The sequence below is a fragment of the Ischnura elegans genome, chromosome X (genome assembly GCF_921293095.1).
Source record: "Ischnura elegans chromosome X, ioIscEleg1.1, whole genome shotgun sequence".
NCBI classification, from domain to species: Eukaryota; Metazoa; Arthropoda; class Insecta; order Odonata; family Coenagrionidae; genus Ischnura; species Ischnura elegans.
In genome coordinates this window covers 36,891,800-36,907,288 of record NC_060259.1, presented here as the reverse complement: position 1 = coordinate 36,907,288, position 15,489 = coordinate 36,891,800, and the positions used below count along the sequence as shown (strand labels likewise).

The 15,489-nt window shown below is 35.9% G+C and overlaps 1 protein-coding gene across 2 annotated transcripts in view; it reads right to left on the bottom strand.

The window, feature by feature from the left end:
* Window positions 1-6,567: 6,567 nt before the first annotated feature.
* LOC124171063 (ubiquitin carboxyl-terminal hydrolase calypso) overlaps window positions 6,568-15,489 on the bottom strand; it is a 53,956-nt gene continuing 45,034 nt past the window's right edge. For both annotated transcript variants that reach the window (XM_046550211.1, XM_046550212.1), the window contains exons 8-12: window positions 13,458-13,568; window positions 9,178-9,560; window positions 8,727-8,875; window positions 7,376-7,467; window positions 6,568-7,270 (exon numbers count right to left, since the gene is read on the bottom strand). In XM_046550211.1, the coding sequence (XP_046406167.1) occupies window positions 7,389-7,467; window positions 8,727-8,875; window positions 9,178-9,560; window positions 13,458-13,568 (722 nt within the window). In that variant the 3' untranslated portion in view covers window positions 6,568-7,270; window positions 7,376-7,388. The remainder of the gene's footprint in view (window positions 7,271-7,375; window positions 7,468-8,726; window positions 8,876-9,177; window positions 9,561-13,457; window positions 13,569-15,489) is intronic.

The following is a 15,489-nucleotide window of genomic DNA, read 5'->3' as shown; positions in this document are numbered from 1 at the left end:
CGGGTGAGCTTGTCTTTCCGATCTTCCGCGGTCGCAATAACTTTCTTTGCTCACATTTTAAATTCACAATATCTAATTCTCCAGGTGAGAAAGCGCCTCATTCTGAATATTTCAGGATTGATACATGGGAATCCAAGAGAGAGGCTGTGATAAATTTAACAGCAAAGTCTGACGGAGAAATCACTACAGTGCGCGATATTACGCGTATGCGTTATGCGCGAGACTAAATGGGCCAATTGACCTTGGAATCGTAATGAGATAGAGCAAATGACCGTAGGAAGCGTTAAACAATGAAGGTTTAGGCTTTAATAGATCATGACTCATTAGATGTGATTTTTTCGCTAATCCACCTAAAATCGTAAAAAACGCAAAATTTCATTTTTAATTACCGATTTCGCATTATTTCGCGATATCGCATCTTGCAAAATTCACGGACCTCTACTGATTGATAATAAAAGGTTGTACGTTATTAAAGAAAATGCAGAATTTTCTTTTAGAACTTACAAGAAAATAATATGTACCTACTTGCAATCAAATCAAAAAACTACTTTAATAAAAGAGACAAATGACTCACTTGAATTCTGAATGATACAGACCAGTGACGTTTTGGTATGACAGATCTCTAGTCATCTTTTTGTACTTCTAAACAAAACTTTCAGGCCTATCTAAAAACCCTGAGTGAAATTTTAGTGGGCTCCCCCAGAAATGAGGAAAATAAAGAAAAAATTAAGTATTTTAATCTAAATTAGTTTAATTAATCATGCACGATGGTATGGGCATGACATGCAGTGATACTCCATTGTAAATATGAATTATCATAATATATGTGAAATATAATTAATAAATCTTGAATATCATGGGGTATCTTTATTTTAAGTGTTAACTTAGCCCTACAATGATCCAAGCCCCCTTCTATCATTATCTCAAGTAATTTGCATCTTTTTTTGCATCTTTGCATTTTGCATCTTTTCAAGCATTTGTTTCTTTTTGCAAAGCCTGAGTACCGACAGGCATGAGTGTCACCAGTCACCAATACAGTTACAGTGAATTGAGAGCATTCAGAGCAACTTTTTGTGCTGATAAGATGGCTGAAAGGCACCACGGGAACAAGAAATCAACTGCTAAAAGTTCCATAACAAGGTAACTGTCGTAACTCAGATATACAGCAAACTCCGGATTACCTGGACTAATGATCGGGTGAGGCGGCATGAATAATCTGAAAACATGCCTAATCCAAACTTTCATTTTAATTTCTTGCAATGTTCATAATTTACGAAAATCACGCAATACACTATAATTTATGCACGTAGCCAGTGGGGTAGCCAGAAATTTCGTTCGGGGGGATCCAAAAGGGTGGAAAATTTTTGAAAAACAGGGTACAAAGTAGAGGGTTTTAAACTAATTTTAACACTTTTCACAATCGAAAAAAACTTCATTTGCCTATGAAATCTTTCGTAAATACATGATTTTTCAATATTTTGTTTTCTTTTATGAAGGAAAGAAATTGTATTTTCATATTTCGGGGGGAGTCCGGACCTTCCGCCTCGCTACACCACTGCACATAGTCTGTTATTTAAGATTGCTTCATTGACTCATTGAGGGCATTCCTGACATGCCCAAAATCTTTTTAGAGGCAATAAAGTGATTGTACTTGTGTTCCCACAGCTTCATGCATTCCAGCAAACTGTCTAAGTGGGCGTGCGTCTGGTTGTGACTCATGCAATCTCCATTTTTCCTTTCTATCTCCTTCCACTTCCCCCACTGCTTCAACTCTACTATTCCCTTCTTCTCCAGTATTACCTTGGCGGGTCCCCTGCTTAATTATGCCTAAGTGCGATGAAACCTCTGGTTCCCTTGGGCTGTATACAACCACATGCGGGGCTACGGCAATAATTGTGCATTTACAATATGAAAAATACATTTAAAGATCAAAGATAACATTTTCTGAACTTACGATTGGTTAACCATTGAAAAACCTTCTAAAATAAATCAAGTTTCTTTTCCCACCACTCAATGTCTTCCGCAATACATACTATAGAAGATGTCCACGTAAACTTGAAACATTCCATGGCAGCAAGTAAATAAAATAATTCTGTTTCATGACGGGAATTCCAATGGAAATAATAAGTACGGGGTAGCCTTGAATTAAAATGCAGCAATCGTAGTGCTTTTCCATCTGATTTTATTTTTTAACAAGATCACAGAAAACATCTACGAAGTGTGAAAGTCATGCACAGATGATCCGGAGTTAGATAATTGGGAGTCTGTTGTTCTTTGAAAAAGTATGGCGATCATAATAGCAACCGACTGAGGCGACATCAGGCTTCTCCAATCAATTGGAAAATAGGAAGTACTTATTACACAGAAGAGGTGTAAGTCTGTTCATAAAATAGAATTCAGGAGGGATGCAAAGAAAGATACAACTGATTTTAAATTAGGTTTAGATTCATTTCATCAATATTTCGGCCATGTACATAATGAAATAGTGGAAAATCAATGAAATAAATTATTTCTTCATATCATTTTACAGGTTAAACCATGTAAGCCAAAATTTATGGAAGTGCTTTAACACTCATAATGACACCATAGACTTACAAGGTCAGATTTCTTCTTTTTGTAAACAATTTTTACAGACATAAAATAAATGATTCCTTCAAATGTACTCAGATTCAGAGGGCAGGGAAATTTTCTGCCAGCAATAATGGATAGAAAACATGCCATTTTGGAGCAATAATAATAATAATAATAATACTAATAATAATAAAAGTATTCTACTGATTACGGTAGATTTGCATGGAGTACTTCCAGTTAAGTGCCTAGTAAACATGTATCATTCCAATAGGAAGGTTGAGTGTAATTTGAAGGTTACATTACTGCCATTCAATCTGAAAGCCATAGGTATGATCATCTCCTGGAGAAACTGAAGCTCAGATTCTGTACAATTATTTATCTGCATAAATGTTTGTAACATAAGAAGACCTTTATTCATTTTGACAACAAGAGATTCAGCAATCCCATTTTACAAAAATTCTTCAATGATAGAGGAAAAGCTCCTATCTCATCCTTTCCCACAGAGGCATATATTTCCACAGCATAATAGACAGGAAAATAGAGGGGGATCCACGAAACTACAACATAATGTAACTTTATTTTCATTCCTTTCCAAACTCACTTCATTCCACTTCAAAGAATGATAGTATAATAACCCCTGTCATACATCCTTTCTACAGCTTTCAGGGCCACAAGTACATAAATATGTAAAAGAAACTATTAAAATTCATTTAGGACTCAAGGGTTCTGCAAAAAATAGGCTAAATTATGGAAATTAAAGTTGATTGGTTACACATATGTAATTTAATCCATAATCCGTTGAAATTTTCAGATACCATACAATAGCACTTCTAACTTGAGGATCAAAATGAAGCCATTTGGTATTATAGCACTCTCTGAAAGATGACCAATATAAAATCAGAAGAACTACGCACGATGGAGTGGAATATTTCAATACTGAAAGAAACACACGCAATTTTCTGTGATTATACACTTTCTCTCCCAACCAAAGTTTTAATCTTACTACTTCATCTTCAAGGTACAAAATATTCCGTTAGTAGAACTAAATTGTATGATGAGGATGATGAAGTAACACTTGCAATGCAAACACGTACAAAATAGTTCTACTAGCAAACTATTTTGTACCTTGAAGAAGATGTAGTAAAATCGAAACCTTGGTCGGGAGTAAAAGTTTATAATGAAATCAACTGATTTTGGCGTGACTTGGTGGAACGATGAGATATTCATGGTGAAACAGAAACCCAGTACTGTTCCACAAACTTTTATTCACTGTCAACTAGTTTTGATGGCTATAGCATCATTATCAACACAATTTAAGTTGATTGGTTACACACATGTAATTTAATCCATACTCCATAGTTGAAATAATGATGCCATAGCCATCGAAACTAGCCGACAGCAAATAAAAGTTTATGGAACAGTATTGAGTTTTTGCATCGCTATGAATAAAAGTTCATAATCGTGGAAAATTGCATGTGTTTTTTTCAAGATGACCAACATGACCACATTCACAGACAATCTTCTACATAATGAGAGATAAAATCCAATAAAAATGCATTCAAGAACTCCAAAAGAAAATATTTCTTCAAGGATCAGTGAGTATTTGCATTTAATCCAACAAGGCTGCACTTCCTAAAGTAAAATTTCAGCAAGGGCAGATAGGAAAAATGAATGCAATCACAACCTTTCCAAATATGAGCCCTGCCAAACTTCAGCAATCAAGTGCAAAAAATATTTATATCATAGACACTAAAAAATGCATTCGGTAAAAATGACCTTCGGTTCATAAATAAAAGTGCTCTTAAAAAGACTCCTCCTACTGTACATGACCACATGATTGTATAAACAATAAATTTTTTAGGCCCAATTGAAAACAACTTTTTCCTCTTACCTCCTTCAAATCATCACAGCCCTCATTCATTAAAAGCAACAAAATCCGTTTACATGGCGTACTTTTCTTAATGCATAACACCATGATTTATAAGAAATGAGGATATTTGGAGGAACATATCATCAAATTTTAAAGCTTAAACATAACACTGGCTTCAAAATATAGACTGGTTTCATCAGTTATGTAAACCTAACAATTTTCTAACCCCATCAAAGCAAGGGGATAGTTATCTTTCACGTGCCATCAGTAGCTACTAAATACCAATAGCTACTTAAGAAAGAACAAACTGCTTCAGTGTAGCTGTATGAGACAAGAGGCTACATGTGAATTCTAGACTGCTGCCCTGAAGCAAGGGTTATATCCTACCTATGTGGCCTTTAACTATCCAGGGCAGCGTGATCGATCATCTAAAAACATTCAACTACCATTACGTGACAATAGTTGTGACAGTTACAGAATGATTACATATTATTTTATTTTTATTTTTGACCCTTTGAACAAGCACTTGACCCAGTATATCTGATATAATACACTCACTTTTAGACCACAATCAAAGTACTACTCAAGATCACGGAAGGTTACTTGGGATTTCCACTGGGTCAGGTCCATTACCATTAAGTGACAATATTTGTGACAGTTACAGAATAGTTACATATTATCTTATCAATATTAGGGATGGTCGGATCGGATATCTCAGATCCAAATATCTGCAGGTATTGCCATTAATCGGATACATCGGATCCAAAGTCACGGAAGACATCGGATCTGGATCCCAAATTTTAAATTATAGCTTCAGTGAATGCAAAGAGTTCCGACTCTCTATTCAAATGAGCAGTTGCACTGCGATGCTTGACCTATTCATGAACCATTTTGTTTGAAAGCTCTAGCAGGGGTTACATAGCAGAATTTCAGGAAAAGTAAAAAAAAAAAAACAAAATACGACTGGCAGATAGTGTGACTTTTCCCAAAAGATTGAACAATCATCAGATGAATCTCAGCGTCGTAAGATAATAACTATGTACCTCAAAAGTAACTACACCACAGATTTCAAAAAACCACCCCAGGCCCTCCATCAGCCCGTGCCTCTGTTTCACGTTTTTGTTTCCAAGATCACACAGGCCATAAATCATTGCCTTCGAAGGAAAATATCAAGTGAAAAATCGCATTCCATCCCTACCCGTCTTACAAACTGACCTTTTTATGCCTAACTGCTTCAATTCTCTGTTCCTGGAGGACAAATCCTAGGTAAGTGACTTTCTGGGCCCAAAACTGTTTCGATAGCTTCAGCAATTGGATGACATGCACGAGATTTAAAAAAGAATGAGACCAAACAGGATATGTTTCTGAAAATATTTTAGTTTTTTTTTCAGCTCTAATTGATTCCAAACAGCATAATTTTCAAAGAAACAAGTGTAGCATTAACCCCTCAAACAAGAAGAGACGGACTCAAAATGCCAACTGCATGTATCACATAGCTCATCCGGCTTCGCTTTGAAGGCAAAGACGTCACAAAATAGCAAGCTCTGACATGTTTGTCCTCGACTCCCTCATTCGTAGTCTCGTTGCTTGAGAGACAGAGCGACAGAGGGATCATGCTCCTTCCCCTCCACCTCTCCTTTACGCACTTCTGCTACCCACCCCTTCCTCTCGAAATCACTGAGAGGTTGTATCGTTCTGTTCTCACACCTCATCGCACATGAAGTCAATGTTGTTCTACACATTCTCCATTATGTCGCAGACTGTGCAGTTGCAATTCAATTTAATGTTAACAAATATGTATTTCATTGTGTGGAAACATTTTTATTGAGATAAGGAGAGCTCAACGTATGCTGTGGTGTGAAACTATCAGGAGGAAGTGCAAAATCCACCTCACCACAACCGAAGCATTTGTGGGTCAGTATGTGATGAGAAAGTGACAAAATTTGCGGGAAACGTGCGTGAGGAAAATTTGAATACTGTTAAATAACTTGAAAGCTTATAAAAATGATTTTTAATCAGTTAAAATAAGGATGAAAATCTAAATAGCATTCCTTTGATCCCATGTACCCAGAAGAAAATTCATTATTTACTTCGTTTTATAGTAGGCAATTGAAAATGCATTTGGATCCGAAAATATCCGAAGATCCAACACCTAAAATCAAGTATCCGATTCGCATCTGAAAAAAATCCTGTATCCGTCCATCCTTAATCAATAATAATGATTTTTCGACTCTTTGACCAAGCACTTGACCCAATATCTTTGATATAATACTCTCATTTTTAGACAACAATCAAAGTACTTCTCATGATCGTAGAAAGTTACTCAGTATTTCCACTCGGTCAGGTTCTCCACCACGGCCAACATTTTGATGAACAAATCACCCATCGTCATTAGGGCACGATGACAATGGATGAGTCATTCGTCAAAATGTCAGCAGTGAGTGAGAACCTGACCCGGTGGAAATCCCGAGTAACCTTCCATGGTACAATACACCAGGAAAGCCTGCGATCATTCTTTACTACTCATGATATAGGTCTACATTTTGACTGGCTTAAAAGCAGCAAATTTCCATTCTAAGAACTTTGAGCTCGGCTACAAAGAGCTTAACTGGGCCTGTATAAAAACTGGTAAAAAAATAATACTCACTCTAACACAGTAGAAAATAAATTAACAGAGAAAAAATAATCATGCTATGCATACAACCATCAAAGAATATGTACTCTGAAATGCTCCACTAAGATAAACTCCTTTGAAGCAATAAAGCAGGTAAATGCAACCAGAAGTCCACTTCAGCAAAGACACCGTCAACAACAGTTTTCTCATTAAAACTGAAATGAAACAATAAGCAGGTTTTTTGAACATTGAAATTTGTGAATGGAAGAATACACATTACCATCTGATAAATCATTTTTGGAAAAAGTAAGAGTGCTTACGTATAACAATGATTTATTTCCTTTTCCTGTATTTACTACGTCCACGTCGTCTTCTTGAATTGCTGCTTCTAGACTCTGGTTTTTTGGCTCCTCTGAAAATAAAATTAAAAAACCCACATTAGTGCAAAAGGAATGGATTCAATATCATGAATATTGTAATCTTTTTTTGAAATTCTAAGTTTAAGCTGGATAAGGGATAGGATCGGAAGGGAAAACAAGCACAAATCAGGCAAAATGGTCAACATAGAATCCAAATGTGGAAAAGTAAATGCAACACATCTTAGTCTATTCAACTCATTAGAGTTACAGCGAGTCCTCGTTCTACATCACCCCGTTTAACGTCATTTCCCGATAACGTCACGAAAATTTTGAGATCGTCATTCGTTTATCGCACCTTCGCTTCACGATAGCGTCAAGTCTTTTAAAGTTCGCATGAGAAAAAAGGCGAAGCGGCAGGCATTGCAGGTTGTTCGTTTTGTGGGCGGTAATACAGTCCATCTATACAAGTGTAAAACAGTGTGTTTATTGTTAATTGCGATTACAGTTTTAGCAAATTTTCTGCAAAATGAATTCTTAGGTAGGTGCGCAAGGTTCACTTATTAGGTTCCTGAAAACCATAGGAACCTAATAAGTGATTTCAAGGCATTTTTCCATGTAGAATTCGGAGTTTTTGTCGTAACTTTTTTTACCGTGTTCATAATTTTGGTTCCTCTAACTGCGACGATGTTTCAGCGATGATGATGCCCAGGAGACGCTCACCCGGGAGACGACCATAGCGAAGCCGAAAAGCAAATGCGGGAAGATACAAAAATGGAGAAGGATTTACGACACAGCTGCTATGGTCGTCGATGAAGACAGGAACTCGTATTTATGCCATAGTTTGGCATTCCCATCGTAAAAAATGCCCCAGATATGATACGCTAAAATTTTTTCGCATAAGAATTGTGAGGTCTAGGAGCCGATATGTATTCACTTTTTACATTGTTTCTTATGGGATATTATGTTTTGATTCACGTCTTTTCATTTATCGTCACATTTTTCAGGAACGGTAAGTGACGTTAAAAGAGGACTCACTGTATAGGCAACTCTCCCAGTCATTCTTCTACCAGCTCCATCATAGAACTGTGGCAAATAGCTTTCTGATACATTCAATGCATATGATAAATTTATAATTTGATAGTAAGATTTGTGAACATCTGCCTGCCAGTGTTACCCTTCCACCCTGACAACTGGATTTTAGACAATTGACACTTCCAGTACTAAAATTGCACTCGGCCCAACCTGGCAACCTTTTGCATGGAGACCAGATTTCAAAGTTCACTTGATTTGCATTATATACTTAAATACACACCTATGCAACCTTCCAATAGGAACGCCTTGTTTCTTGTGGAGAAGTAGATGCTGCTGCACTAAATCAGCCAGCTTGCCTTGCTGTGCCAACATCGACAAAAATGTACAGATAAATTCATCATAATTATGAGTCCGCCTGCAATCATCAATCTGTAAGGCGAAAATAACACGGTTTAAGAATTTTTTTCATCCAGTGATACATATTTAGGACTTACAACTATCTTTATTGAAAGCAAGAAATTTAAAAAAATTGAGGAATGTCAAAGGCACTCCCCTGAAAAAATTTGGGACTTCATTAACTATACTTTAAAAAGTTTCCTATCTAATAAAACAAAAGAACACTTTAAATGACAATAAAAAAATCAAAGAAGTAGGAAGATCCCTAGATCACATTGCATTAAATGCATCATACTACGATTTATCACAACATAAAAGTATTCTAACAGATGTACCTTGTATTTCTTCCGTTTTTCATTTTCATCCTTCAAGCTCCCTTCACAGACATTAATTTCATTATCAAGATTTTTCAAGAGAGCTAAAAGATCCTTGGGAGCAAACGTATGGGGCTCAAATAACTCTGGATACTTGGCACAAAGCTTTGCATCAACTTTCTTGTCTGCATACTGCACGTCTCTGTATTCTTCGACCCTCTTCTCTTCCTTGCTTGAGCCAGATGGCTCGGGGAAAACGTCTCCTTTTCTTTCCACTTCCTTGCTAGCCACTGACGATTCCAATTCCGCAGATGCCTTCTTGGAAGCAGCCTCATTGTTTCCACTTATCCTCTCTGAGGTACGCTTCACAGTATATGCACTTCCAATGCTTGTACTTGTTCTACCTAGAAAAATAATTAGGATAATAAGCTAAGATGTCAAATTGATGGCAAAATATCCCAATAATTTACTTACCACATATATAACCTAGGTTGGGTAAGTCACAATACGAAAGACAATGAAAGATGCAATAAACCCCACTCACACGACTAAATATTTTTTTGTGTTATTAAATGTTTTTTAATGTGCCTTTCATTGTCTTTTTTTACCGTCTCTTACCCAACCTGGGTTATCTTTGTGGTAAATACCTCATCGAGAAATATCATGAAGTATCAATAATTTACTTTCCAGACAGTGAACAAAAAAAATAATATTTTTACAGATAAGACAGTCTGCCATTTTAACCTCAGTTCCATTTAAGGTAAATTTTACTCAAGTATCCATTTGCTAATATTTAATAATTGTGAGTACTTCAAAAACTATGAAAAACATTATCCCTATCAAGGAAACAAGTATGGTGACCACTAAGAATTTGACACAATGAGGCAGGAGAGAAGCATCACATATATGTGGTCATCCACTTCATTATTTACCTTACCTTTTCTTAAATGTAAGTTTACTTTAATAACAATTTTTAGCTTTCCTTGATAAAATCAAGCTGCTACACATATTCAACTCATTTCAAGCAATAAGATTCACCATCAAATGCAAAAAAATGTCAACCACACATTCTATTATGATCAAGAAACATATTTTTCAAGTATTTTCTTGCTTAACATTCTTGAAAATTTAGGTTATCAGTTACTTCAAGGAACTCAATGAAGGCTCTAATACTTCACAACCATTTAAGATATTAAAGAAGAAACTGAAGGTTAGGGGCGTGAGAGGAAGAGACTGTAGATCTCAATGGAATAAAACCTCCTCAGAAAACATGATGGTCAACCCCAGAGTGAACAATAAAATTTTGTAGGTCATACAGTAGCAGCCCGATTTAACAAGTGCTCATGATCCCTCGCAAATTACTTGCTAAACCAGCGCTCGTTGTATACAAAGGTGTAGAATAAACCCACCGAAGTCTCATAATAGTTCGTATCTACAGTTTTCCTTTTGTTTCCGTGGTATTTAACGAAGTTAATCTGGTAAAGAGCCACTTTCAGGTACAAACTAGAGGAATATCAACATATTTAAAGAAAGAAACGGAGGATTTCCAATTTTATAAAACATTAATTCCCCCAGTTTCGGTGATTTTATGCCCATTCCTATATTTTTTGATAACTGAAGAAAGCTGTAAAAACAGTGTAACTAGTTGGAATAAACATGTTTGGTAGGCCGTGGAAATGTTTGTATAGCTTTGAAAATGCATGTCAAGTTTTCGAATGTATAATGTCAGTTGGGAAAATTGGCTGAAAGGTCCTCTGAAATACAGCATGATTCAGTGGTAGAAGATATTTCTCCCCATTGGAGATGTAGTCAGCTTTAGTCTTTAACATCGCACCGTTTATGGCAGTCTTGCAGATCTTTGTTGACAAAACCACTTGAATAGTGCAGATTCCATTTGCGGATGTTCCCCTTGCCGCAAATATTTTTGGCTGCTAGGTACTCCTAGTTTGCTCACTGCTGCATGAATTTTATCTTTGTTCTTTAATATTGTGAAAAATGTAAATGAAAAGACACCAAACCACCTCCCAATATCAGTCTTTGAAGTCATGCTACTTTCGCACTTGTCTATAATTTTAATTTTGGTTTCTAGGTTCAAAGATTTACGTTTCCCGTACATGAAACACTCGCGCAAACCCCTTGACATTACTACGCCCCTGAGACCAGAGACTGAAAATGGGTAAACTCTGCCCCTCCAAGCAAGTGAACTCCACTCCTTACCCACAACTCTCCGTTGCCGTGTGATTGGGCACATCCAGTCGAAGGGATGGTAGTAATTTTTTAATCGCTCTCTTCTGCTGAATGCTGAGGCCCCATCAGCCTTCTGCCTTGGATCGTGCTCAAAGGATCGGGTGTATTAAGTTAACCCCTCTATAGTCTGAGAGTTTTTATGGAGAGCGATTGTGATGATATAAGCATTTTCCTCAATGTACAAAATCATCAATTCCACAGAAAAAAATAACCTTGGATGGTTTACATACCTACGATAAAAGCACCGCATGGGAATAGATTAGAGAGGATGCATATGCTGCGTCGCAAAATTTGGAACAGAATATAATTTAGGAGTCTGTACATAGGACCTTTTAATCATTGCCAAGAGTTTCAAAGGATCTGGTGTAGGAAATAGCATTTTTTAATTGTGCTTGCATAGTACATAGCCCTTGAGGATAACCCACATCTAAGTTAGGCCATTCAATGAAACAAATTTAAGGGATTGCTCGGAAGTGCATCACATGTTTGCTGATAGGATGTGAAAATTTGAATCAAACAGAATTTTGGAGAGTATGAAGAAGAGATAATGAAGATTCAATATGATTGATCGCTAAGCAGAGGATTTTTGCTATCAGCAGGGTAATTCTGCTTTGACAAATTTTTTTACAGTTGTTTACTCGGCGATGCTGAGTCTTCGCTCACTAACCTAAGGTTGATTGTTATTTTACCATCTTGGTAATAACTGTGATTTTCCTACAGGGCAATAGCTGACGATGTCTTGATCCAACTACATTCCTATGCATAAATGAAACATCAAAATATACATCACCAGATAGCATGCGGCGAAAGTTAACGTTGCTATAGCTTTCCATAAGCTGAAAGTCAATGTGAGGGCACCCATAAAACTACGGCAATGTTGTGCTTTCCACTTCCATACCTAACACGGGAAAAGATGGAAGGGGTTTCACTACAATGTAAGATCCCACGCTTAAGACGTAGCCTATTATGTAGCGATGAAGCCAGCCAAAGAGGATGGGGGGGAATTAACTCCCTTTCCCACTGTCATCTTCCTCCCATTCCCCTCCCACTGATAACTGGACCAAACAAAAGAAGAACATAAAATGGGAGTGAGCAGAGCGTACTCAAGGCTGTCAATCACATAACTGCTTGGGCATAACTGGCTTTAAGTGTTGTAGATCTGACACACATCTTGTATTTTTAGTTTAATAAACAGATAATACATAACATGATAGTTAATGCTTGCTCAGCGGTGCATCACCCTTGAGAAATATGTATCTGTCGTTACACCGAGCGTGCACAGTGGAAGGAATTTTTTGACCTCACTAAATCTGATTTATTTTACATGAATAACATAGGCCGTTTGGCGGTACAAAGACTATCACCCATTTAAACGTGATTATCGTATAATGTCGTACTCACTAAACCGGGCTTCCAATGTATTTAGCAAATATTAGGGCTAAGTGACTGGTCTCGCTGACCCTGGTACACAGCATTCCTAATTACCTTAATAAACCATATACAATCCAAGTTAGCTATCTTAATTTTAGCTGTAACAAAGAGTTATAAAATAAATGGGTGCTTTTTTATTTTAACACAGGTGGAACTTTTCCTAACACCAAGATAGTTCAGAAAGCAAGCAACTCCTATAAATGTTGCATTCCAACTTAAGATTTCTGATATATATTTATATGCAATAAATCAAAGCCAATTTGAAAGTATGGGCAAAATAACCATCAGCATTTTTAGATAAAAATCTAAGCCAACGTGGTAACTTGAATATGTATGGCAGTTAATTCATTTCACCAATATTAAAGACAACTGGAACTTCCTTTTGAAGGAATAAAATTTCCAAACCTTTCCTGAGAAAACTGCAGCGAAAAATATTACTTTTATTCATTAGTAAATACTGATTAGACACATCTGCAAATAAAGCACACAGCATATAATTTCAAATCAACGATGCTGAACGAAACATTTGCCACAAAAAAAAAACAAAGAAAGTAATAATAGCGTACACATTGATTGCAAATAGAATAAAAGAGACCATCAATCAGAAAATTTTGGCACATTACCTAAGTGACAGTCTCCAATTTTGTCCTCATCACCAGCAACTCGAATGACAACAAACTTTTTGAAGTCTTTAGTAGAGGTAGGGCTGCTTTGACCTGAATTCCATCCCCACCCTAATCCATAGAAAACAAAAAAAAAGACTTTTAACAATAATCATGCAAAAATTATAAGGCACACAAACAATTACACACACACATAAACGCTTGAATATAAACCAATATCTTACCCAGAAAAATGAAAAATAAGGAACATAACACGTAATGTGTGAAATTGTCAATATTAATTTGGAAAATTATTCATCTCCACATTAGCATGCTCTCAATACTGTTAACATTAAACATGATTCTGATGAATGCTCATATTTGCACAAAATATACAGCAAGGGGAAATTACAGTGTTTTGACCACAGCAGTATTTACAATTGATAGTATTTCGTAAAGTTACCACAAAAAATCAAGCAGGAAGTATTAAGTTCATTTGAAAAACATAAGCTATATGGAAATATTATTTAAATAATTTGGTGACTCATCTAAAATAAAATAAAATACTAGGAAAAAAAATATTCCATTACTTCTTCAAATAAGTAACAAAAACTGAGACAAAAAAGAGCAAATGAATACATGCCACACACTTTTGCCACATATACATAATAAGAAATCACAAAATAGTGTATTCAAACCAGTAAAACCAGCTATTGACACTGATTCAAATGCACAATTCAAACTGTGAACTCAATAAGAACACATGTATATTAATGGTTAATGATGATAAATGAATAATTAATGGAACAAAATTATCTATATTCAGCTATTTTAAAATAAACAACAAAATGAAAATTTTGAAAAGGGAATCAATCAATCACTTCTAACTTTTTTACTCATGTGTCATGGCAGGCATTAAAAGACCAACATGCTATTAAAGAGCTTTAACTTGAATGTCAATATGTATAAAATTAATTATTCAAAACGAATTATGAACATGATACCTGGGACTCAAAATTCTGGCCAATTAATCTTGAAAGAACTCATTTAGTAGCTTTTTACATCTTAACTTATGATCATTACCGTATAAAAATTTTAATCGATGAATTTTATTAGAAAAATAAACCAAATTTTAATCCAAAACTACAAAAAATTAATAGAAATTAAAACAATCTGTTTATTTAGCTTAACAGAGTAGAGGTAATGGATGATAAATTTACATTTAAAAAATATTTTTGGCACCAAATTATGATCATATGCAAACTGTAGAGATTCTGATAAGATCAATGATAGTGAATAGGACTATGATTCAAATGCAATGCTTCATATGTTATTTTCCAAATATAACTCTATGATAAGTCATTGAATTCTTTAATTGGAAAGATCGCAGTTGATTGAGGCATCTCATTAAATGGAGTTCATTTGCGAGTGACCATTTTTGTTTGTGAAGACTGGACACCTTTTCTCGACCATGAATAACCAATGACCGACTATGGTTGTGAATGATTGATAACCAACTCACAGACATTGGTTTCAAGTGATCGGCCAACAGCCAAACAGATTGTAAACAGCCAAAAATAGAGTGCTGTAAGTCAGAGTGATCTTGTTCAACAACTGATCCCACAAAAAATCTCAATCACACATTCCGGCCCATCACTGCATTGGAGTGACAGTTACCCATCACTCTTATTCAGATATGCTTTAGAAATCACCTTTGTCCTACAATCAGGAGTAAACCTTGAGGAATTATGACCTCCAGAGTAATACTAGTAATACTAGTGTATGACAATGCCTGACCGCTTTCAGGTTGTTTGACAGTTCAGACTATTCAGGATATCAAATTTGAATGTCAAATTCATCCTATTTACCAGACCTTGCTCCTAATGACTTTCATGTGCTCCATGGGTACAACGATTCCTTGGGAGTGACAAAGAGGCAAAAACTACTGTGCACCAATGATTATAGACATTACCAAAGTATTTTTTTCAACCTGGTATTTATGCACTTCCAATATCTTGCACAACTTGTACTGAAAGTCAGGGAGACTATGAAG